The 25,743-nt window shown below is 37.7% G+C and overlaps 1 protein-coding gene across 5 annotated transcripts in view; it reads right to left on the minus strand.

The window, feature by feature from the left end:
• Window positions 1-25,743, minus strand: part of PPP1R12A (protein phosphatase 1 regulatory subunit 12A) — a 124,419-nt gene that overhangs the window by 49,649 nt on the left and 49,027 nt on the right. For all 5 annotated transcript variants that reach the window (XM_059815995.1, XM_059815994.1, XM_059815993.1 and 2 more), the window contains exon 3: window positions 8,315-8,433. In XM_059815995.1, coding sequence (XP_059671978.1) covers window positions 8,315-8,433 — 119 coding nt within the window. The remainder of the gene's footprint in view (window positions 1-8,314; window positions 8,434-25,743) is intronic.

The raw sequence follows: 25,743 nt of genomic DNA on the forward strand, positions 1-25,743 counted from the left end.
ACATCTCACAAAAAACTATCATACACTGATGAAAAGGGAGGAACACAATGTAACATTTACAAGTATACACATCAGGTTAAACAGATTGAAAAAAACCCCAGACCCCGAATGGGCAAAGCAAAGCATGTATTTGCAAGCATTTTTTAATTATTATCACGTGGAGTGATACAAAGAACAGAGCAGGAAAGGGGTCTTGAAGAGAGCTATGCATGAGCATTCTATCTATGGTGACTGAACAGTGACAACTTTGTGAGGAAAAGGGACTTGGGAATTGTGGTCATCAAGAGCACAAATTGTATCTGGGTTGACCTCTAACAGAATATCAGTGGGCCAAACTTCAGCAAAATTATTTTGTGTGTATGATTTGTCTAATCTTAGACACTGGTATGCAGGGACTTGCGAAATATATACTGTTCTTCTGAATTTTTCATTTCTCATGGAGCAAAGCATTAGCTTGGACCTATTAAAAAAAGTGAAATCTAGAAAGAGGTACTGATTTACTAGATAAAACCACGAGCTTCAACAGTAGTCCTTATAGCCTATAAAACAGAAGTTAGGATGATTTTAAAAACACTTAAGAGATAGATGGTCCTTGACTCAGATCTAATTCTGCCTTCTTTCAGTATTTCCTGCTGAAGCTTCATCTGCCATCAAACTGGTTTTCTCCAGCAAACATGTTTCCATCACATAACTCTCCGAACTGTCTAACTAATCAAAGCATAACAATATAAAGCAGACTGCAAACAAGACCATGCAAAGCTAGAACACTTCTTTTCAAAACTACTCTACATAATTAATTAATTTTAATTAATTTTCAAGTCTTTATAATGAACAGCAATTTTAGGCTCTAATGTATTCAAGGAAACTGTGAGCTACTAATCCTTTACAGGGTGAATGAATCCCCAGAATATGGAAACCAACTTGACTGTTGCCCATTTAGACATGCAGCAGAAACTGAGCTAAGGGATGAAGTGGCCTTCATTAAAGAAATTATTAATATCATAAAATGAAAAGACATAGATAATATAGACATGATCACATGTAGTGCAATGCATCATTTTATTGTGCAAAACATGATAAAATAGATTATAATAAAACAGATTCATCAAGCTCTTATCAATCAACTGGCAACTAGAAAGCCAGAGCAACAAACTGGCAAACTGAAAGCAATTGTATCGGCACTGCTGAAATACCCTTAAGGCAGTGGGTAGCAGACTGATATATCTATTACATTACGTATGAATTAGTATTTCACAGATGCTGCAATTCCCCAATTATACAGCAAGAAAACCCTTGAAAATTACATGCCCAAAGCAAAATTTCCTGAAATGTAAAAAGAAGGAATGTAATTATTACATGCTTTTGGAAACATAAAGTTTGTTTGGTTTGCAGTAGCATGTAACAGTGCTACAACAGAGTTCACTTTTTTATTATTCTTCTGTCAATTCACAGCATAACAGATATTCCATGTCTACAAATATGTAAAAAAAAAAAAAAGAATTTTGTTAAAAAAAAACAACAAACACAAAGAAAGATCAGTTGGAGAAAAGATTCTGTTCACTAAGTAAATCTGCTAAAACATTATGTTAAGGACAGCTGCAAAGATAAAACTTTACAAAGTATCATAAAATAAGTGAGGCAGCTTATACATTAAGTGTTTTAAGCAGTTGACTGAATTCCTAGACTCATCCACTTAATCAACTAAAACAACCATTTCAGTCTTCCCAATTTAATAAAAATTAACAGAATTATATTTTACCAGAAACTGATGAAATCCCATTAATCTGGAGGCTAAGTCTGCAAGATGCAGGAAGATACAAAAGACTGCTGAAGCACTAAGCAGAGGAAAAAGCTAAAGTGTACTTGTTTGAAAGAAGCTGTGGCAAAAATTAAATACATGAAAGTTTCTAAAATTGCCTCTTCTCAAGACAACCCATGACTAAATAAATCTGAACAGAGATTAAGTTTTACATATCTAATAATCTTTATAACTCTGACAGATATGAAGAATGAAAACCAGGAACTCTGAATCAATAACGTATTAATAATCACGTATTCTCATTCCTCCAGAAGGCTCCTACATATTGATGTATGAACTAATGCAAATTGTAACTTCCTTGGGCCTTCGCATCTGCTTGCCTTTCAGAATGACACAGCAGGGCAGATCAGCAGATCCTGGGAAAATAATTCTCTAGAGTACAGTCATTTACATGTCAGTGTTGCCTGCAAAACACTGCTACACAAATAAATAGTTTATGTATCATCTGTTAGTCACATTTATGTCCATTCCCTTTTTGCACGTCCGAGGTCTAACTGGATGCTTATCAGCATGAGTAACCTTCTCCACCTGAAGAATCCGACATAAATTCCTATCAGTGTAAAACTGTTCATGTGTGTGGCTGGTCATCTTGAGGCACTTTTGTATGAAGGAAGAACAGAGAAAAAGTTTTTCCCAAACCCTGATCTCCAACTTCTAACGGTTAATGTCTAAACATACTTTCCAGGTATGCCTAGAGACCCAAAGAATTATGACAAAATAGCAATGCTTTTGCAGAAAAAGTAACTAATACTGAATATAGGCGTCTATCCATATCACAAACAATTGCATTTCTGAAGCCCAAATAAGATATAATGGCTGCAGAGGACTAACGGCTGCATCAGTACATTATTTTACAAGACAGTGAATTTCTGATCATATTTAAACAGAAGAAAGTAGGAGAATCTTGCCAACCTAAATAAAACATCCCACATTAATAACTGGCAGGAAAATGGGAATCAAACTTTGCGTCATAGAAAAAAAGCTGCTGTCTGAGATAATCTAAATACAATTCCCATTATTAACTACAGAAAATGGAATGTAAACAGCCTTTATTACACCTTGTACGGACCTTTTGCCTTGCTTTTGTTTTCCAGACTCTATTAAGATATCAGGGAAAAAGAAAATGCTCGTCATACATTTCAAACATTTTCTTCATACGGCCCATAGATGGCAATGTGCTGCCTCCCAGCTCAACTTCAGCTGGAATATTCACTCACACCATCAGTACACTTAACTTCTGGCAGTCTAACAACTTCTTAAATGATTAATAATTTATTGCTAAATGCTTTCATTTTTTCTGATCAACAAGTATTATTCAACAGTCCCAATCAGGTTTGAAAACAGTGTGGCGTTCAGTGAGCATTTAATGAAATTCAGCATAAATTTAAATGCTGAATCACTGTTTCAGGACTCCTCAGCCATATAAAGTCATGTTTCATAGATACTGCATGGGAGATCAACCCACTTTTTACTTCATGTAGTTAATGTTTATATACAAATGTAATAGTTCGCATTTTATCCAGATAAACAAAGCTGAGTTAAGCAATACATCTGAGAGAGTCTCCTTACATTTACCTATAATTAAGAATGAGGAACATTTGCTTCTCCTTGGAAAAGGGTAAGTGATCTCTCTAATACTTACTGAATAGCTACCATACTGTGTCATGAACTCCTGGTTCACCTCACGTCACCTCTCCCCACTATCTCACCGCCTGAGAATATTTCCTAGAATTCAAAATAACTGCTTGAGCAGTTTAAAATAATTTTAAGAGGACATCTGATGAGAAACAGCTAAAAAATTGCTTCAAACCATAACAGTTAACCCTACTCGAAACCTGAGGAGAGGCAACATTTAAAACTAGCCAGGGCTAGCTGGGACTAAAGCGATAGCCAAGCAACATCTCTCTCAACTCTGCTAGCTTTCGCCAGTGCAAATGAAAACTTTACACTACTGGCAAAAGACAACTTCCACGACTACGAAAGTTGAAACATTGCAGAGTAGAAACATAAGGGATCATATCAAGAAGCTAGGGATAGTAATATTTTAAATGAAGATACAGAATTCTGTGGATTGCAGTGACATCTATATACATGGGGCTGGCCCCTGATAAAGATATCAGTCATAAGGAGAAACAACAGGTTCTACGAGAAGTTTTTTGTGTAACACATGAAATAGTTAGAACACGTGGCATGCAAAGAGCATAGCCGTTCAGCAGTTACTGTAGAATAATTTCCATAAAACACCTAGTTTTGCTATTTGTGAAGTGTTCGTAACTGTGTCAAAAAATCTTTATACTTTACTATAGAGTGTGTATGTAATTTACCTTATCGCAGGGTATAAAACTAAACTAGGTTTTAAGCTTAAAAAATAATTAAGCCAATAATTTCCCTTTGAAGAAAAATGAAAAAAGAAATTCCCCTTTGTAGAAATATGCTTTCCTTGCTAACGGATTGCGATGGCTTCACTTATAGGGTAGCTAGGCCATTAGTCAGAACTACTGCATAGTTCGTTATATCAACAGGGTCCTGCTATATGCGCAGCGGAACACAAGGTGGCCTTGCCTGGGGATCTGTAGCCCACAGCCTGAACAAGGGTCACAATTTACAAGTGTCACATATGGAGATCAGAATAACTGAAGAAAGAAAGATATTGGATAACAATAACACAAAAGCTCCCTTCTTTGATGTCCAACACGCCTTACAACAGAACTTGTAAAACAAGAAGATTACTTTGGATCACTGACCATGTCCTCTCTAGACAGGTCAGATTTTGGAATCTGAATGTTAAAACAGGATGAGTAAACACTGCAGATCCTTCCTTGTACTAAGCCTGTAATGTCACATAGAACTGAATTGTGTTCTATTCTGTAATTTGTTTCTGTGAATTTAGTGTCTCCAGAGGCTCCTATTTTTTTGTCCTGTAGTTAGACATGTCCTTAAAATATAATGATACCTGTGAAAATTCGGCATAAATACAAACTGATGATCTGTAGAAGGCTGAATAGTTGCACAACTGAAAGGCTCTGTTTGAATTTTTCCTATAAAGACTGAAGGTCTGCAAAAGCAGCAAAAAGGGTGATTCTCCTCAGATTTCTACCAGAAACAAATAGCAAATTTCATGACTTACACACATCTGAAACCACAGTGGACCTGACTGTTCTTCCCAGGCAATCTTTTGCCACCAAACGACTGACTGCTAACGCCAATATGTAGGAAGCCATACTCACAGCATTAACTAAGCAACACAAAAATGAAACTATAATGCATGTTGGAATAAATACACATGAAAAGGTTGCAAGGCAAGAACATTACAGAAAACGTCTACGTAATTTCCACACTGCATGTTTTACACAGAGGTAAGATTTTTTGGCACCTAGGTTTGTTTATTTGGAAAACAAATAGGCTGATTTTCCACTACCAGTAACACTGAGCCAGGGCTGATCTTTCCACAGACCCTATAGTTAACTTGCATTATAAAAACTGTGGCACTGCTTTATTTTGTACAAGGAGCAATGCTAAAGCTGGAGGGATAACTGCGTTCAGCCACATGTATAGTCAAAGATGAACCTGTCACAATGCATCAGTGTTAATTCCACATTAAAATAAACAATTAGGTTCCTATTTTAGAGCTATTAACTTCTCTAGCTACAACATGCACACAGTTAGGCAGTTTTCAAGTGATCATGATAATGGCTAAATAATCATTCTGTATGTAATATTAATTTTATATGCAAGTTAAGGATGTAATCAAAAGCACATGATTAAAACCTTATTGCTGAGACAACTGTCTCGCGATTTAGTAAGATATACACTACATACTCACATCTGGATTCATACCCTTTTTATTCCATTCTCATCCACAATCATTAAATATTTCCTATGATTTCATCCCTGCAAGTAAAAGCCCTCAGTTCTTACACCTTCAGACACAAATTCAGAAGGAGAGAAGCTGCATGCCTTCTTCCCTGCTTCTGTGAAACTGAAACTCCTAAGTGGTCTAACAGCAAAACAAGCTAGGTAGAATACATACATACAAATGCATTCATATATATGTGTGCATGTAAATATACACAAACAAATATATAAAAATTAAAATAATATATAGAGAGGCTATGTATATAACCATAGGCTTTAGTGTCCTGTTCAGACCAGGAAGGCAGAAATGCTGTCAGGGACGTACACAGTGTGGTCACTCTTCAGGACAGCAGCATCCACTTCCTGTTCTCCACAGAAGGAGGTCAAACCACGCTGAAGCAGAGCCCTAGCAAGTTTTTCCTCACCTGACATGGTGCCTGGTTCAACCAATATATTTTTCAAAACAACTTAGGAAGATCCATCTTCTGAAAATCCTTTAGCTAGTCAGCAAGCCAACTAACATAAAAATGTAAGAGGAATGCTTGGAAAATAGGTTTTCCATAGCAACTGAAATACAGTATTTTAAAACAACCTGAATTATCCCTTTAGAAGCTAACAGCTACAGTGTGGGAACATATACATTCTTCTGAGACTTATACAGTACCATACATAGTTTATTGTAAGCTTTAAATATGAAATATAAAAACCACACTGTAATTTTCAGTGAATTATGGCATTTAGCTTAGGCTGCCAATGCTAATTTTATGATTGGGCTGTTCAAATAATTAAACTTGCAAAAGAATAAAAATTAGCACGTAATGTTGAATCTCCGCATTGTAAAAATGTACATAAAACCCCATATAACAAATAGTATTTTTTTTTAAAAAAGCAGTAACATATAAATAAGAGATTTTGGAAAAGAGTTCTTTTCCCAAATAATGTCAATTTTACAAAGAACTACTACAGTCAATTACTATAGCACATCAGTAAAGTCACACATTTCAAAAACAACCTTAAAGAATTTAGGCTGAGGCACATTCCAGAAACAACTCTCCAGAAAAGATTGACAGAAAAGAGAGCAACAACTGTGTGGTTTTTCCAAACTAATTAAAATAGACAAATGGTAGTACAGACAAGAAAAAATACTCGCAACTATCTAATCTCTTGTTCTTTGTGTGTTAACTTTAAGAACTGTTAATCAAAATTCTGTTAACACTACCAAATAATTGAATCAAAGCCTCTATCAAATCTAGTCTACTTCTGTATATCAGCAGGTATCCCTTATTTCCCTGCATATCATGTCATCCGCTTTCTTTTCACCATTTGCTTTGGATGTTAAACAGGTTTAACCACACAAATTAAATTAGGGCAAAGCCTGAAGCAATTAATAGTTTACTGTTAAATTATGTAAATCTGTCTTAGAGATATAAATTTAATGCTACCAAAAATAAATATTTTGAAGGAGGAAGAAGCCTTTTAAGAGGTAGGCAAGGGTCTAGAAGCAATGTAGATGTAGTCCCCTTGCATACCCCCCACAAAGGCTCCATCTTCACGCTGAATGTCATCTTCCTTCAATATATAATATAACTCAGACCGCATCACCCTAGTTCTTGTACTGTGAGTTTGGGGATAGCAGAGCATTTCTATTGGACTTAAGATGGTCAATCAACAGCAACTGAATATTCTTGCCTCTCTGGAATGGAAAAACCAGAAACTTTCAAAGACCTTTCACTGGAAAACCCACCTGAGAATTGGAACATGGAAAACAGCAGTGTAAGAAGGAGAAAAAAAACCAGGGAAAACCAAATCAAAATGCTTTTTCAAAGGCCGATTTCTCTTGTAAAGACACCACTGCCAGTACTGCCCTAGCAATTTTCTAGGAGCAAGGCGCATATATTTACGGCACACATTTTTAAACGATACTGTCAAAACTTGGTACCTGTCCCTTAACTGCTACATGAATGCTCACCTATATAGTGCTCTCAGAAGAGCAGACAAAACCAGAAGGAACTTAAAGGTTCACAATAGGTTCTCAGGCCTAAAACAAGTGCAGTCTAGGACTCCTTATCCCAAGAAGTAGTTTCATACATTTGGCATTGTAGAAGGGCATTCAAAAGGTCAGAACTAGACACAAAGGGTGATTTATGGAATACAGTATAGTTGTTTCCTCTTGTTTTAGTTATTCTAGGCTTTCTTGTAGTCAATGGAAAGAAACAGTTACGTTAAGGCTGGATTCACTTCATCCTAAAACTGACAATCTGAGTCACCCTAAAAGTGCCTATTTCTGTACACTCTAAGGCAGGAACCTCTTTAGAAATAGCCTAAAGCTGGGATATAGAAGTCTATATCCCAGATGCACTGAATACTATGCACAGTATCTGAATACCACCTAAATTCTGTAGAGTTAAGTGAATGCAGGAATCCAATCGACACCTGGGTTCAATACTTCTGACCTCTTTTGTTACAAGAGGCTGGGCTGAGTAAAACCACCTAGAAGACAGCTTCAGCACTGTACATTGTATCGACAATTCTCTTTAGAAAATAAATTGAGTGACTTTAAAATTCCTAATTTAGTATAAGTTTTCAAAAAATATATTTAGTTTCCAATAAACAAAATCACCCTTCCATATTCAAAATTACCTTGTCTATTTACTTCATTCTGAAGCAGCTCTTCCATTGCCTCTTCTTCCGCAATATCTAATGGAGTGTCTCCTTCACTATTTACAGCTCCTACATGTGCTCCTTGACTAATTAAATATCTGCCAATTGAAAAAGAAAAACAAACTGTAAGCAACATAGTAAAGCTGATGCAAAAAAACCAGCAGACACTAGGATATCGTATACAATGGGTATATACATGCACACATACAATCGATAGAAACAACTACATTAGGTATATGTAAAAAATCTCATGACTGTCTACAATCCCTGAATACCTGTTTGCCTTGTCACCATAATACCCATTAATACAAATAGCACTCTGCTCCTCAGTTTGCCACAAAGACTCCTGACACATTTAAATACATATTTGCAAGAACTGAAAGAAGAAAATGGTTAGATGATGAACAAAAGTGAACACAAGGCTAACAAGAGTCGAACCGTTGATTCCCATGACCTCCTCATATTTAGCCACTCTTCCTAGAAATTCCAAGTTCAGTGGCAAATTATGTTTCTATACTTTGCCAGAATTATGACTCCTGGTCTCTGAGGCAGCTTCATAAAGTTAGTAAAACCAGAATCACCTCTGCTCCTAATTATTCGTAACGTCAGCTTTTGGTGGGGAAAGAGGCAAAGGGAGAAAGGAAGCAGTAATTTACACTCTATTCCAAACCCACTAAGTGTTTTCTTAAAGTACTACTGTCTCAGGAGTCAACAATCCAGACTCAGTGGAATTTATTTCTGAATTTCCAATTAAGTCAAATGGATCAATTCCAACAGTAAGTCACAAAACGATTAAGTTATTTCATCGTATTAAACCATAAGTCTATAAAGTATTTGAGAAGCTACAGCTTAATATAGATATGTTTCTAAGTACACAATGAACAATAATTAAAACATCAATACAGATCAGTCTTATACCTTCTGACAATAACATTTCCAGTTCCCTAAAAAATTCAACAGTCTAAGCCACGATAGGACTCAACACAAGCAAAAAATCGCAAACATACCTCCTGCCTTGCAGAGCTTAATTTATACCTTCTGCATATTTGAAGAAAAAAAATATCAGGAAATACTCAGACCTGAAGAACTAGTTACCATTTGATAACAGGTGTATGAAATCCAAAGTGCATTCTTAACCTCACTATTGCAGAATGCCAAATGATGCAGGAGCCAAACACAAATCCAACAGTAATACAAATGCTTACCTAATTTCTGCTTAACTACTGCCAATCAACAATAACAGATTTCAGATCTAGGATTGAATTTTTCCTTACCTTTATTTAATAACTCAGCATCAAGTATTCTCATACATTTCTATTTTGTAATGTATGAATTAAATAGCACTTGTTATTAAACCTCTGTAATTACATCAAGAAGAGGTAAGAACTGACAGATCACAACATGGAAATGAATTCCCAGAAGTGTAACCTCATCTCCTGGGATATGCATCATCAGTTGCCACCACTAACTTTGATGCTGTTATGCAGTGCCGGTTTTATTCTGTTCCTCTTTTAAGAGTGCTGCTGTGACTCTTATGTCTCTCCAGATTAAAGATTTAACTTCTGAGGGAATGAAAAACTAATACAAAGTAACAACATTTCTCAACAATACCAGTCCTACTGTTTTAACAGTGACACAGCTTTCCAGGATACAGATCAGATAATCGCTATGCAGGGTGTCTGCTAACAGGCAAAAACAGCAGTAGGGAAACTAACTTTCTTACAATGTCAAAACGTTGATTCAAAACCAAAGTCAACCACTGACAAAAATATCTTTATAAAAAGATCTGAAGTCAACATTCATATTCTTTCAACTTGTTTTTTCTAATATAGACACAAAAAAAGTTATGTTTAAAAAAAAATTATTTTTACCTGTTTCCACCTAACACCTATAAGGAAAACTTAAGCTACTTTTCTAAGGTAAATACATATCTCATTGAAGTGGTTGTATTTGATCATCCGGGTCAATAACTTAAAGACATGATAAAAGGAGCAATGCATAAGAAAGCATAGGGAATGAACAAAAGGCTACAGCAGCATTTCAGAAAGTTATTATTGAGATATATGAACAACTTCATGATCAAATGATCCTTTAAAGTAAACTCCAAAAATGAAGCTGCTTACAGACCAAAATCAGATCAGCAGAGCTAGAGGGATTAGTAGGGCTGGAGAACTAGAGTTATCTGAGTTCCCCTTTGCATATACTTACAGGGTTTTGGTTTTCCTGGGTCAGCAAAGGAAGGACACGTGAACCTGCCCCGAGTTCACAGGATTTAAAGGGATGAGAGAAACAGGAAAAAGAGGAAAGGTAGCACGCTCCAGGCCAGGGAAGTGAGAATGGTCCTTTCCCAACCTTCCTTCAGCCACTCCAACTAGGCCTCCCCTCTGCTATCCTGTATTGGATTTGTATGGCAGCACTTTGGTAGCAGGGGGGCTACAGGGGTGGCTTCTGCGAGAAGCTGCTAGAAGCTTCTCCTGTGTCTGATAGAGCCAATGCCAGCCGGCTCCAAGACGGACCTGCCACTGGTTAAGGCTGAGCTAATCAGCAACAGTGGTAGCGCCTCTGGGATAACATATTTAAGAAGGGCTGAAAAACCGGGAAGAGGCAGCCGGAGAAGAGAGGAGTGAGAATATGTGAGAGAAACAACTCTGCAGACACCAAGGTCAGTGAAGAAGGAGGGGGAGGAGGTGCTCCAGGCGCCGGAGCAGAGATTCCCCTGCAGCCCGTGGTGAAGACCATGGTGAGGCAGGCTGTCCCCTGCAGCCCATGGAGGTCCACGGTGGAGCAGATATCCACCTGCAGCCCATGGAGGACCCCACGCTGGAGCAGGGGGATGCCTGAAGGAGGCTGTGACCCTGTGGGAAGCCCATGCTGGAGCAGGCTCCTGGCAGGACCTGTGGAGCGAGGAGCCCACACTGGAGCAGGTTTTCTGGCAGGACTTGCGATCCCGAGGGGGACCCACGCTGGAGCAGTCTGTTCCTGAAGGACTGCACCCCGTGGAACGGACCCATGCTGGAGCAGTTCGTGAAGAACTGCAGCCCGTGGGAAGAACCCACGTTGGAGAAGTTCGTGGAGAACTGTCTCCTGTGGGAGGGACCCCACGCTGGAGCAGGGGAAGAGTGTGAGGAGGAAGGAGCGGCAGAAACGACGTGTGATGAACTGACCGCAACCCCCATTCCCCGTCCCCCTGCGCCGCTCGCGGGGAGAGGTAGAAAATCGGGAGTGAAGTTGAGCCCGGGAAGAAGGGAGGGGTGGGGGGAAGGTGTTGTTTTTTTAAGATTTGGTTTTACTTCTCATTATCCTACTCTGATTTTGATTGGTAATAAATTAAACTAATTTCCCCAAGTCAAGTCTGTTTTGCCCATGATGGTAGTTGGTGAGTGATCTCCCTATGTCCTTGTCTCGACCTACGAGCCTTTCCTCATATTTTCTCTCTCCTGTCCAGCTGAGGAAGGGGAGTGAGCAGCTGTGTGGTGATTAGTCCGGCTGGGCTTAAACCACGACATATCCCCACCAAAAAATTAATGGTGATCCCCTCAAGTAAATTAATAGTGAAAGAACAATACTCAGTCTAAACCAAATTATTCAAATTCCAACTATTTTGAAGACACCTTTTAAGCCTGGTAATGAAATCCGTATTTGTTCTGTTTTCCATGTCATTCAGTAACAGATGACCCTGTCCTGAAAAAGTTTATGCATTTGTTTTTATGCATTGTTTATGCATTTTATGCATTTATCTTCACTTACAGTAAAAATAGTTACAGCAAAGCAATGACAGGGTTCAGATGGTGCATGAAGTCACTCTGGTGCCTACAGGATCATAGCTTTAATTAGGAAGCCTAGTGTTACCAAGGGAAAGGAGAGCAATCATTTCAGACTTGTATGTAACTTGACTCTGCATCACATACAGAAAGGAAACAGATTTGGTAAACGAGACTAAGAGACCGATGCTCTGAGTTTGTAAGGCACAGCTGAGCAGAAGCCAGTACCAGAATAATCCTAAAAATCAGAAGGTTTTGTTGTTTTTTTTTCAAAAATTTCTTTCTAAACAAATTGTACTTCAACCTAAATGTTAATTAAAACTTATAGTATGACTTCAAATTTGGGTGTATTTGACATTTCAGTTATTCTGGTACCATATACTAAAATCTTCACATGCAACAGCGTATTTTTGTGTGTAGGTATGTATGCATATTAAAAAAGTCATCCATGTTTTTAAAAAAAACCCAGAAATAATTGCTTGTATTTTACATTTTTTAAGTAGGTACTACCTTCATCTTGAAATTTCATCTTTCTAAAGCAAGTAAACATAGTATAACTTTCATTTCCTCAGCTGATATTTAATTGATACAGTTACATGTATGTGGTGAAAAAGAAATTGGAGCTGTGTAATAAAAAGTCCAGAACCATGCCCTTTGATACCATGTCCAGAAAAAGGTGCTTTTTGTAAACTTGGATGCAGTGGAAAAGTAGGAACATATAAGACTCCCACCGTTACCTACTTACACAACCATTTGGTATACCACTAAAATTTCTGCCTTTTGTAATTCACTTGTTGCAAAATGGCCATGTTCAACAGACAGCTACAGAAGAATAATTCAGAAAATCCAACCATAGTTTATATAACATTCTGGTAGGTGCTCATTCAAAATGTAAATAAATGAGAAGGAAATAGTAGCTTGATCCATACCATGCTTACTTTTGGAGCTAAAGCTTTCAAGTGTTGATATGGAAGCAAAAGGTACTTCATTTAGATACTCTTGTGGTCTAAGTATAGAGAATTGCAAGTATCCCAGGAATACTAGGAAAGATAAGAGCATGAAAACAAAACAAAATCATTCCTGATACTTTTGCCCTGATGTTTCCATGACAAGCATTACGCAGTCTGGGTAAAACTGGAAGAACAAGTTTGCTTCGTGATACCATTATTTTATGAAAGCATAAATACTTCTATTTGAAATTTGTGTTTTAGGAATCACTGCTGTATATTCCTCAATAGCTATTATAGACAAAAATTAACAACCTTGAAAAAAGCATGAAACATTTATTTTCTATAATTATTATGAAACCCAGACTCTCTCACATAATTTTATTAAAAATACATTCAGTAACCTTCATAAAGGGTTGGAATCTCAGTATCTCTGAGACAATAAGTAACAAACCTCTGAGATTACTGTACAAAAGCCCAACAGACCACACCAAAAGCAAGCTCAGGAACTGGAAGTTAAAAATTTTAACTAGCAACTTGGCCTACACTCTGAATTAAAAAAAAAAACCAATAAAAAACCCCTTACAGCTGACTTATTTTTTTTGTGTGTGTGTAACTCTATTAACAAAATGCATATAGAGCCATAAAGTAAATGGAGAGGAAGACACCTCTCTCTGAAGACAGTTACATTTGTGAATTTAGAACTTAAGAATCTGGAAGACACTCAAACTTCGGCTTTACTGAAGTTTGTCAGCTTCAGACAACAAGATACATGGCAGATAACATTTTAATATTATTTATCTCGGCAACAGAAAGAGGGTCGTATGTTTACATTCGAACCTTGTCCCAGTTCACAATATCTGCAAACAAGTTTGCAAAGCCATTAGGGATATAATTAACTTTTAAGTACTTGCTGAACCAGAAGGTCACCAGAACTGTGGCGAGCACAAGGCAGGGCAGAGAAGTGGCCACTGAATGGATTCAGTTCATTAAAAATTGCTTACTGAGCTCATTTAAGACTCACTAGTGAAAACAAGGGGTCCCTTCAGACTAGTCAGAAGACTGGATGGCAGTCTCTAACTCCTAAAATGTGAGTAGAGGGACCCTCCTAAAAAATTTCTTGCTGAATAGAGGTTCAACATGTTGTGTATACATTTAAAATAAACATGTTCGGTGTGGCCTTCCAGGGAAACATGGCTTAATTGCTACCGGGGGCACCAACCAACAGCACCACCACTCTCCTAAGAGCTTTTACCTAAGTAGCAATTTCAGCTAAGCCCTGCTGTTGTTTTTTTTTTTTTTTTTTAATCCATAGATGGTGGAGTTCAAATTAATTCCATGAGTGTCTTAACTGAATGATAATAGGGAGTCAAAGACAGAAAAAGTGTCACTTTGTTCATGAAGCTACAAGCTGTCATTTGAAGAAACAAACAATGGAAAAAAAAATCTGCCCAACAGTCCACAGGATGTAAACACAAATTAAAAACTTACACATCTTTGGAATACGTATTTTAATTGCCTTCTTTTAAAATGCCTTTCAGAATTATTTCACTGATTTTTTTAAATGTAAAGTATCAATAAACTTTTAAAAGTACATCTTTGTAAATCTTTCAAATGACTAATAAAAAGCCATCCATAATAAATCTGGACAAACAATTAGACCTTCAAGAGACATTTAACAAATAAAAATTATAAAATTTTAACATTGCTGTCTCCAATTTATTTTTTTTTAAAGGTTGAAGGACACTAAAACTGTAACACCTGATCCTTTTCAGACCTTCTATTGGTTTGAGTGTCTGGGAATATTTCTTCAAACATTTTCTCACTGCAGAAGAGTTTCACTTCGAATTTAAATTCTTAACAATGTTGTTATTAACTCAGATGGAAGTAGAAATGCTACCTCAAGCTCCCTAGCCCTTCTCAAAAGTGGTTTTGGTTTGGGTCTGGTTTTGTTTTGCTTTGTTTTAAATCTGCAGCAAAAATAATACTTCAAGGCCAGGCAAGCAAAGGTACACCTACCTGCATATACAGCATATCAAGAAATAAAATTACAGCTTCTATGTGATTCTTGAATTTTTTGTTCTCAAAACAGCATCTTAAAGAAAGGCCTAGCCTTTTTCTTTTCTTTTTTTTTTTTTCTTAAGAAATCTTAAATAATTCAAACTTGAAGCAAATACGACAGCATTAGAATAACATTGCACTAAATTCTGCTGTGGTACATGGTACGCATATGCCCTGTGTCAGTAGGCAAGTTTCAAGGAAAATGCACAATCGGCTGAATACGAGTGAACAGCCACCCCTCAAATCCTCTCTCATGCACCCTCACACAGCCACACTTGCTTTTACACACATTATTCAAAACCCATATAAATGTAATGGTAAAAAGCCACAATTTGGCTATTTTAGAAATATATGTTCTAACCCTTGCAAGCATCTGGTGGAGAGCATTAAAATGTGTGCAACATGGGCAGGTGGCTGGCAGGTCTCGCAAGGCACGGAGGAGCCCTGCTTGCCTGCGCAGGGGGTACCCCGCACAGCACCCCGCTCTGCACAACGGGGCATCTCCTCACCCTCTTTAACGACAATCGACAGATAATTTCCCCTGTCCTCCTTTCTCCACAGCTGAGATATTCCTGATATTTCTCCCAAATCTATGATTTACAGAAGAAAACGAAGGCTCCATGTTCAATACTGGAACCGAAACTGTACAAATCCTGCTGCATGATTTTAAGACTCATGTAGAATAAATCAAATTACTTGAAAAAAATTAAGTCAAACTCATAGGGATGTCTTATTTGGGCACTCTGCAAAACTCCATCCTACACAGTCAGTCGCTGCTGTGCCTCAATCTTCTGCCTCTAAATATTTAGAACTGAACAGAGACTGACATAAGTAGACAGGCTTCTGTGATGGCATTTAAATCAAAATCAAATCATGATAAAACTCAGGCACTTTTAAGGTTATGTCTCTTTGCCAATTCCAGAAGATTCTCACTCACATCTTTCTCTCTCGGAAAAAAAATGCTGCAGCACTTTCTAAATAGGAATGCTCCCCCTATGAGCAGTATCATCAGCCAGCAGCTACACAAAACATCAAGTTAAATAAGGCCGATTAGGATTATTTGGCAAAACTAGATAATTATTTGTCCCGAAATACGGGAGTGATGATTTTAAGACCACTGATATCAACAAGAGATCTGAGGTGAATTAATGATTTCCTCCTGCAGAACACAAGAGCTGAAAATTTCAGATAGCTAGAGATGTTAAAAAAAAAAAATAGTTGAGAAACAAATGGCCACATGATTTTATGCAAATGGGAAGGGACATTTCTTTTCAATTTTCACCAGTCTAATCCAGATTTCAGCATATGTGTTTTTCTAAATTATGGACCAGTTTGAAAAGACTTTTTTATATTCTTCAATATGCAAGAGCTCCTCCAGATAGCAGCAAATCCAGCTTCTGATTCTCCGTCGTGAAGCTGTTACGAAAGGCATCTTGGACAGACACACATCTTTGCTTCAAAATTGTCAAATACTCCCAAAGCTATCAAAGTACTATGCCACAGAGTTGAGAAGAAAAATTCCCCCTACACAAACAGCACTTTCTATCAATTCTAAATACTGTACCTATATGAAAAATATATTTATGTTTATGAAGCCAACACTCCACAATGTACCAACACACCACTGAGCTCTGCACACAGCTGGCTGTCCCTCGCCTCCCCTGCAACTTGCATGCCCAAGGAAGCACAGTAACTAGAGTCACATCTGTTTTCCTTCTTTGTATGCAAAAGCATAGAAGAAACAGTGTAGGGAACAGTATCTGGTTAGTCTTAGTCCTTCTGTGTTCCAAGAAACCTCTGAAAAAAGCCAGGAATAAGCTCTAGAAATATTTTTACATAGGCAGCCACCTAAACATTAGCGGTCCAAAGACGGAACAGGAAAAATTCCTCACTGCAGCATATGAAAAGCAACTAAGCCTTCATATTTTCCTGTATGCATATAGAGGAAAGATATATGAGAGGTGGCAGAGCAATGTTTAGGTGAAACTAAACAGTAACTGAGAAGAGGAAAGTAGGAAACATGAAGAAAGCTATATAGGAAACATATGCTGTAACCCATTTACAAAAAAAAAAAAGGGGAAAAAGAAAAAAGAGAGAAATGGAAAGAAAGAAAAACAAAAAGAACTGGAGCCTGGTAATGTCAGGAAGAATACAAGGCAAAAACTTCAGCAGAAAAAGAAATAAAGCGAAACAGGAAGTATTTTTAAAGTGCATACCAAATGTTAATTTCACGATGCACTTTATGAACAAGCATTTCTCTCCTTTGCTTGGAAGTCTGCACCCTACAGTGCAAAAATGAAGGTTGAGTTTGAAAAATATCTTGTTGCAGCTGCAGAAGAGTACATACAGTACACCTCACCACTGTGCTCAGGATGCTTTCCTGTAGCAAGTCTCCGAGCATTTGTGGTCATTTATGGAAGGGTCATCAAGGTGAATACTTGGGATTTAGTTACAGTGGTTGAAAAGAAGAGGTAACAACAGCATGGGGGCAGAAAAGGAGGAGGAAGAAGGAAAACCATGCTACTGCCTACCTTCCTCAGCTAATTCCTCACCAACAAAAGGTGATCACACCACTAGCTTACCATCCCTGCTGCCTTGTGCCAAGAATAGCATTGCGGTATTTGGCTACAGTAGCATCACAAATTCTGATTTTTAACTGCTGCTTTCTATTTCTGTGGAAGTTATGAGTATGGACCTAATCTAACAAGCTTGTTTTCCTCCAACAGCCACACGTTGGCATTTATATCAGAAAAATTTAAACGAAGGTCAATTCTTTTACTGTGCTTAAACAGATATTAGCATAGATGTAATCACTACATCACAGAACTTATCTTGTTTGTAATTATATTATGCAATAATACAGTGACCAAATCTCTCTGTGAAGCAACGTTACTACCACAGTGCAGCTTTTAGCATCACCCAGTAGTACTGAACTCAGTCTGACCCCTGGTTAGGTATCAGCAATCTGCAATTCATAGCAGTTGTTTACCTGTCCAGTCAGCTTTGAACTTCCTTGAAAACACGTTTCTTCCAAAAGAAACTCTTACTCTTTATTCAAATTTTATAAGCAGTACCTCAACTGTAATCAAGAGATTTCAAGTAATTCCTTTTTCATACTTTTTTCCTGTCATACCTGCCATTTATAAAAACACTTACATTTTTGTGTCTTAGTATCTGAATTGTATCCAAATAACTCACTCTCATCAATGCACAGCAGCCTTATGTCTCTAGAGATACCACACTGTATTTACATGGATTTCAGAAGAATTCAAGCAGCTTTTTTTCTGTCTCAGTCAGGGATAAGACTAGAAAATTACACACAGCCTAGGATCATTTGAACCAAAATGACGTAGTTTAGGATATCCAATAAAAGACACAGCTGTAAGAAAGGGTAAGTAGATAGTAAGTTGCTTTAGTGTCATTAGAAAATCTACTGCATGTGGCAGAATAGAGTCAAACTCGCAACAGAGAAAAACGCTCAAGTAAAAGCTGAAAGAAAATAAAAACTGAGACACACAGAAGTGACAATCTATACCACACCCATGTTTTCTCCTAGAAAACAACACTCAAAACAAACTTTACCGTGTATTAAATTATTTTTATATCAGATAACTGAGTAAGTACTATATTCAATATTTAAGCACCTACAATTCCATAGATTCCACAGTCTAAAAAGAATCTATCGCCTCCTCTCTCTGAAACAGCAATTTTGAACTAGTTGATGATCACTCACAAGTGACAACTGATGTCACTCACAAGCGACAGTATGCCATCTTACCAAGCCCTTGCTCAATTCAAAACCTGGTTGCACATGTATCTAGAGCTGCTCTCCCATGTTCCAGTCATACCTAGAAAATAGGAGTCAATTGGTGGCAACAGGCAGTTACAAGCCATCATCCAGGGAGGACCTGATGTGTTATGTTTCTTGGGAATCTACCTGAGCTCCCATGCTTCCATATCTATCAGTCTTCCATATGTCTTCTCTTCCATATGTATCACATTCAACTTCAGAATTCACAGGCAAGATATCTACTCTAATTGTTCTTAGGATACCAATAAAACCAATGCTCTGTGATAAACAAGTAAGATCTTCCCTACACACATTTTCTTCCAGAAAGAAACAAGGCAGCAAATAGAAACGAATTAACTGAAACAATCTTCCAACACCTGCAGTGACCTTTTCACAGCTCTCAAAAAAAACATTGCATCTCCACCAGCGTCAACTTGTAAGAAGTCAGTCATTCTTCTAGAAGAGCTATTCTTCTTTGGCTGCGAATACATCTTCTTTTCCTGCTTCTATTTTGTCACGTGGCTTGTTTTACAATATATCCTTCTGAAGTGCTCTTCTCATTTTCTGAGTGTGTTGTATCAAGTTTCATCTTTGGTCCTTTTTCCTTTTAATTCTACTCCTCCAGTTAACATTTCCTTGTGTCATTTCAAGTAACATCTTGAATCCTGACAAAAACATTCATTCATCTTGTAGCATCTCTATCAGACCAAACCCTATATGAGTTTGCATAATTAGTTTGCATGTGGTTTACATCAGACCACCAACTCCACGTTGTCATTCACAAATCCAAACTTCTGATTATCCTTCAAGGATCCATTTCTGGATGGATCACTAATAACATCACTTCATTCTCAGTTAGTTAAAACCATAACTGGGAACAAAGCTAAAGGAGACGGGAGCCATCCCTGACATTTTTATCAGTCTGCTTTGCCTAAATATTGCCTTGCTCTTCTAGGATTATAATGGGTCACGGCAAAAGAGTTTAGATTAAAAACACTCCAGTAAGTAATAGCTCCAGATGATCAAGTTATTAAAACTTAGAGAGAAATGGACTAGAAACAACTGCTTTGAAACATATATTGTGGCACCACCACCCTCAGATATGGTGGAAGAATATTCAACAGTACCAGCTGGTTCAGACTCATGAGGTGGGGGGTGAAGGAGAGGACTACACTTCAGCACAGGCAGCTCTCCACAGCCAGGCTTCTGATCAGAGGTACAAGCTATGTCTGAAAAGCAGCCCAGACTTTTTTTTTTATACCCGCCTATGTATGCCAACTGCTGCTGGCAAGCCAGATCAGCTCACTGATCCAAAAGAAAATAAACCCTTCAAACCCCCTGAAGGCTAGTCTTATCCTAATAGTTCCCACATTGTTGTGTGATCATTAGATAATGCAGGAGAGGGGGTAAAAGCCTGTGGAGGAGGGAAAACCAAGGAGAGAAGGGAATGACTGCCATTTCTGCAGTAGTCTCAAGGTAGATCACATTAAGCATATTGTGAAACTGCACTGAATTCCCTTTAGTAGCTGTTGCCAGATGAGCACTGGCCCTGTCCTTGTACCACGGGCAGGAATCACTACCACCCAGCACCCACAGCAGTCCCCACAAGGCAATTAGAGCTGTAAGTAAACCACCTATCACTGAACATCTATGTATTCAACTACCGGTTTGCAGGACTGTCTCTCACTCCTCCATATACCAGACAATGATCCATTCATTTAGTCTTAATGAACTGTTGCTAAAATAGAGAGATCCTGGAACAACAGCTTGCTGAGGCTTCAGCAAACTAGTTTGGCTGGGTTCACTTTCAGGTGTCTGCAGTCTGGAAAAACAGATGGGCGTCAGCAGCACGGCAATGGTTACACACAAGCCTTTTAATGTCTGCTTTAAATATTAGGGGAAGGAGGGGATACAACATAGGAAACTTTGGGCAGGAAGGAAAGCGGGTGAGCTGCGTTTTAAAGCAGCAGAGTTGGTCAAGCTGCTATTCTCTTCCTAAATGAACTGACAGAGGAGGCTCTGAACTTAGGCTCTAACTGTAATCATATGCTTCAGCCTTTAAAACCTGTAAAATAAAGAAGGTGTATATTGAAACTGTGCTAAGCCTTAGAGTCTCTATGTGTAACTACATGTATCAAACATGCCTCCCAAACATAAAAGCAACCATACTGAGTTAGACCAAACATCCATTTAACATCTAGCCTGTCTCCAAAAGTGAGCACATCTTCATGGATAATAAAAATGGGGCAAATACATCCTACTTTTCCTGTAATACCTTGCCAGTCTTCAACTACTTCCATGGATTTTCTGAACCAGATCCCATTTGTATGTACGTATTTGCATTTGCATTTTTTTATGTATACACCCTCAGTGGATTTCTTACCCTGTGAACCCATGAGAAATTTTACTATCTACAGTAACATTTGGCAAACTCTTACACAGATGTAGTACCCACTGCATGAAGGTATAAATCCCCTATTCTTCCCTCAGGAGACATCTCTCTCCCCCTCTTTTTTTTGCACAAAAGCGTAACTGTCACTGACTTCTAAGTTATTTTCGAAAACTGCTTTCCTTACACTTGCTGGAAGATGCACCTTCTTTCATTCTGGGGAAAATGAAAAAGCATTCGGACTTAAGTAGTAAAGCTGTACCGTAGCCTCTAAATACTTGCAAACAAGCTTCAAAATACATCAACTACCCACTCACACCTGGGTATGGTACAAAGCCCACAAGAAAATACATTTTTAACACAAACTTTAATTCTTCAACAGAAAAGAAACTTCTACCATTTCAGATTTATTTTACATTAATCTGGTACAATACAAAGCAGAGAGAAATAAAAAAGTAAGCATTTTAAAATTCTGCTTCTTAAATGCCACTTTGCACTATTTTTCCTCCATTACATTTTTTGCGTTCTAAAAAGGAATTTGTTTATTCCCTTATACTGCTTTTAAACTGTAGAAGAAATATATCAGATAAAAAAATTCATTACGAACAACCAAATAGTTTTACAAGAGTTTTACAAAGGTAAATTTAAGGGTCCTATCCATTAAATACCATCTTAAAGAATGCACACAAAATTTCTGTTCAAGTCTTCCTGCATTAAAGTTTGTTTCCACATAAGTATAATTTTTCAAGGCATTTGATGCTGACTTTTTAATTCACACTAACACATTGGAGAAAAAAAGGCTCCTTTGTGTAAAGCTTTCCGTACATGCAAAAAGTGAAGGAGAATAGAAAAAGAGAACATGCTACATAAAATCCACCTGTTTTGGCAACTTTGTAGAATTTTAATTTAAAACACATTCATATTACAATTACTTGTAACCTAATTCACATGAGCATAAACTAGATGAACACTAACTTACGTAGGCAATTCTAAAATTATTCAAAGAATTTCCAGCAGGCTGAAGCACTCCCAGCATTTACAGATCTCAGAAACAACAATGGAAACAAAAGGAGCAGTTGCCCTCCATGGGAGTTTTTGCTTTTACAGCACAACTCCCCATCTGTAACCAGCTAACACTTTATTTCACACCTAACTATGCTCTCTTGCTGTATTTCACCTGAAGTGGGCTTCTACAAGATTAACATTTCTTAAACTGGAAGATGCAGAAAGGAGCAGAAAACTGTAGTGGGACAGGAGATGCTGCTGGGAGAAGATGCCGTAGGACTAATGAACACAATGGAGGATGACAGGGAATATACCTGCAGTGAGAAGCCCATTGGCCAGACAGCACAGCTACCAAAATCAAAATAAAAACCCCAACGAGTGGGGGCCATGCCACAAATTCATTCAGCCCATTAGCAATTAGCACAAGACCAACACCAAAACATGGCTGAAGTGGTGGTTCCCTCAGACATCTAGAATTTATTCACAGGAGCTCCCTACCACCTACATATCCTGTACTTCTCCCAGATCTCCATCTCAAGCACATGGGTGCACTCACTCAGGAACATCTGAGTAGCAGCAGGTGCTACTTAAGAAGAATAAAGCGAGAGAGAGAGAGAATCAGGTTTCAGTGAAAGCACAGCGAGATGGGAAGGTTGCTGCATTGATCAAATAGGCAGGCACCATTCTGTATTAACCCAGAGTGACTCCGAGTCATTCCCATTTACTGTACATAATAGGAAATGGGTGTTAGCACCAAATGGATGGAACACATAGAAAGAATAGCTTAACTGTGAGATTGATTGTGTACTGCCTCAATTAGAAAAGCAGTCTGAACAGAAACCCTTCTTACTCTGTAAGAAAGTACATTAAACACCCTAAATATAATCCTGTGGAAGTCAAATGAGCATCAGGAGAAGAAAAACTACGATAAAGATTGCGCTATAAAGGTTCGTAATGATTAAACTTTTTTTTTCCTCATTTTGAAAGCAGAACCAAGATTTCACATCCTATTAACAGACCTGTGAACTCCAACACATGCCATTTCAGTTATATTTCATAGATGTAATCCTAGTGATGAATCATGCAAGAGTTATCATGCAATGTTAACAGACCTTCTGCTTTCTTTCCCCCTCTTTTAAGCCTAGAAAGTGATGCACACACATAAATGAAGAATGTTAAGGTTGAAAAGTGAACATAGTCAACATACAGAGGACATGCTTAGTGCTAAAAAGTCCCTAAATTACATTCTAAACACAGAAAAACGTTTCATAACAGAAAATATCTTCATCTCCTAGCTCTGTTGCTTTCCTAGACATAATTTTTGATTTTGAGACATGAAAACCTGAAATAAAGAAAGTATGCTATCATGCCACATTTTTTCTTATGAATTGTAAAACTATAAGCATTGTAAACAAACTAAATACATTAACTAAGTTTGCATATTTGGAGTATTATACAGAGTGTGCTATTTCAAGAGAAATAAATTCCAACTATTTACATCTGAAGGAAGCCCTAAGAAGAATTAAGATGGCAGCAGAGGAAGCAAAAATAGATTGCTGAGTCTCCAATTTGAGCAGCTCCACACAGTTGTGCAACAGGCAGTTCCACTGGAGGAGAGGTAAGGGAAGCACAGGTCAGACTCTCCCCAGCCCTTCATTAACAAAGTCAGGAAACATCAGAACCCATTCCCTGACTCTTCTCTCTTGCACCTTGCAAGAAAATAGGAAAGGAACAGAAGATGTTCTGTACAAAAATTCTAGTCCATATCATACAGGACAGAAAGATGACAAGCTATTATCCGTAATCTTTTCAGAACTATAAATATAAGCTCCATAATTGACCCAAATTAAAAGCTCCCTTCCACGAACCAGAAAATTTAGTGCTAAAAACGAAACATATCAGATTCAGACACAGACACACACAAACACACATTCTCATGCTTCCCAAGAAAGATGCATCCTCACCAAAGCAGATGCTGGACCCAGCATGTACTATGGGCCAAATAAAAATCATATTTCTAACCTCCTGTATTTATTGTATCATCCTTTTGTCTTCCCCCAGTTTTGCCTCAGCTGCAAATTCTGCTGTCAGTTTTGTAAATTATTTGAAGCTGAGCTCCTGGAGAAGCAGTTTGAAGAAAACTGAAACTCTATGGGCCTCATCCGATGTAAATATTGCTCCATTCAGGTCAGGTTACCCTTCTCAGTTCTATGTGGAAATTTGTTTCAACAGCTTATCTTCAAAACTCCTTGCACCTTAAAAACACTGCTCTTCCAACAACTTAGATGTCCCACATCCCACAGGATTATACTCCAATAATCTCATTTCTTTAAAGGATATCTAGAGAAAATATGCAGGCAGATCCTGAGAGAATAAAAAACAGATGACAGTCTTCACTGCTATTATAGATTTCAGATACTCAAGTCAATAGTGAAAAACTGTCTTGTGGACAAGGGACATCATTCTTTCGTCCCTGAACATCTGCCTGCATTAGGCTGCAATGCCAAAGCAAGAACATTTATTCAACTTGTTCCTATTGTGGAAAAAAGGCAGGTGTTTTACCTCCACTAAACTGAAGAAAGGCTTATATTATCTCAGTTTGTAAGGAAATTCTTGTCATAGTATAACCAACAAGTAAACATTTCCAGCGTGCATGCAAGGGAGATTACAGCATCAAACATCTGCATAGTGTAGAAAGGCAGATTACAAAAGTTAGTGGTCATACAGTGTCCCAGTTATAAAAAGGATATACAAAGCACTTCACTCCATGAACATGCAAAAAAGTATTTTCCCAGTGAAAACAATATACAAAAGTCTCCAGAATTTTTCCTCTCCCTTAAGATTCAAGCAATTAAACCTCTCTCAGAACGTCAATAAACGATCCCCTAAAATTACCATTTCCATCTTTTGCCACTGTAATTAGTACAGTAAAATAATTAAATACTTTATATTTTATCCAAGTCTTACACTGGATCAGACATCACACTGAGTTTAGCAGAATTAATGAAGTTTGTGCTTACCCAAAGGGTCTTTAGAAAGACGCTATTACCTTCTTTACTGCAAGAACAGCACACTGAACAACGTGCCACACATTTTCTCAAATCAATCATTACTTCAGGTTAAAATAGACAACCTCTGGAAAAATTTGATTTTAGCATATCTTCAGTAGCCCTCAACAGGCTTCAAGAATAACAACAAAACCACTCCTGGAATTTAGTACTGAGTAAGCTTTAACTAATACCATAACAGGCATCTAACTTCAACTGTAAGATTTTGCTCCACAGACAAAATAATTAGCAAAAGTCACCATTTTATACCACACCTGAAAAACAAAAGTTTCAAGACTGCAAATACAATTGCAAAATTAATCTCCTACACACAGACTTATCCCGGGATAATGTTTCAGACTACTAATAAAAATTTGAACTTTCTCCCCATGCCTCCCCCCAACAACC

This window comes from Gavia stellata, chromosome 4 (genome assembly GCF_030936135.1).
Source record: "Gavia stellata isolate bGavSte3 chromosome 4, bGavSte3.hap2, whole genome shotgun sequence".
In the NCBI taxonomy this organism is placed as follows: Eukaryota; Metazoa; Chordata; class Aves; order Gaviiformes; family Gaviidae; genus Gavia; species Gavia stellata.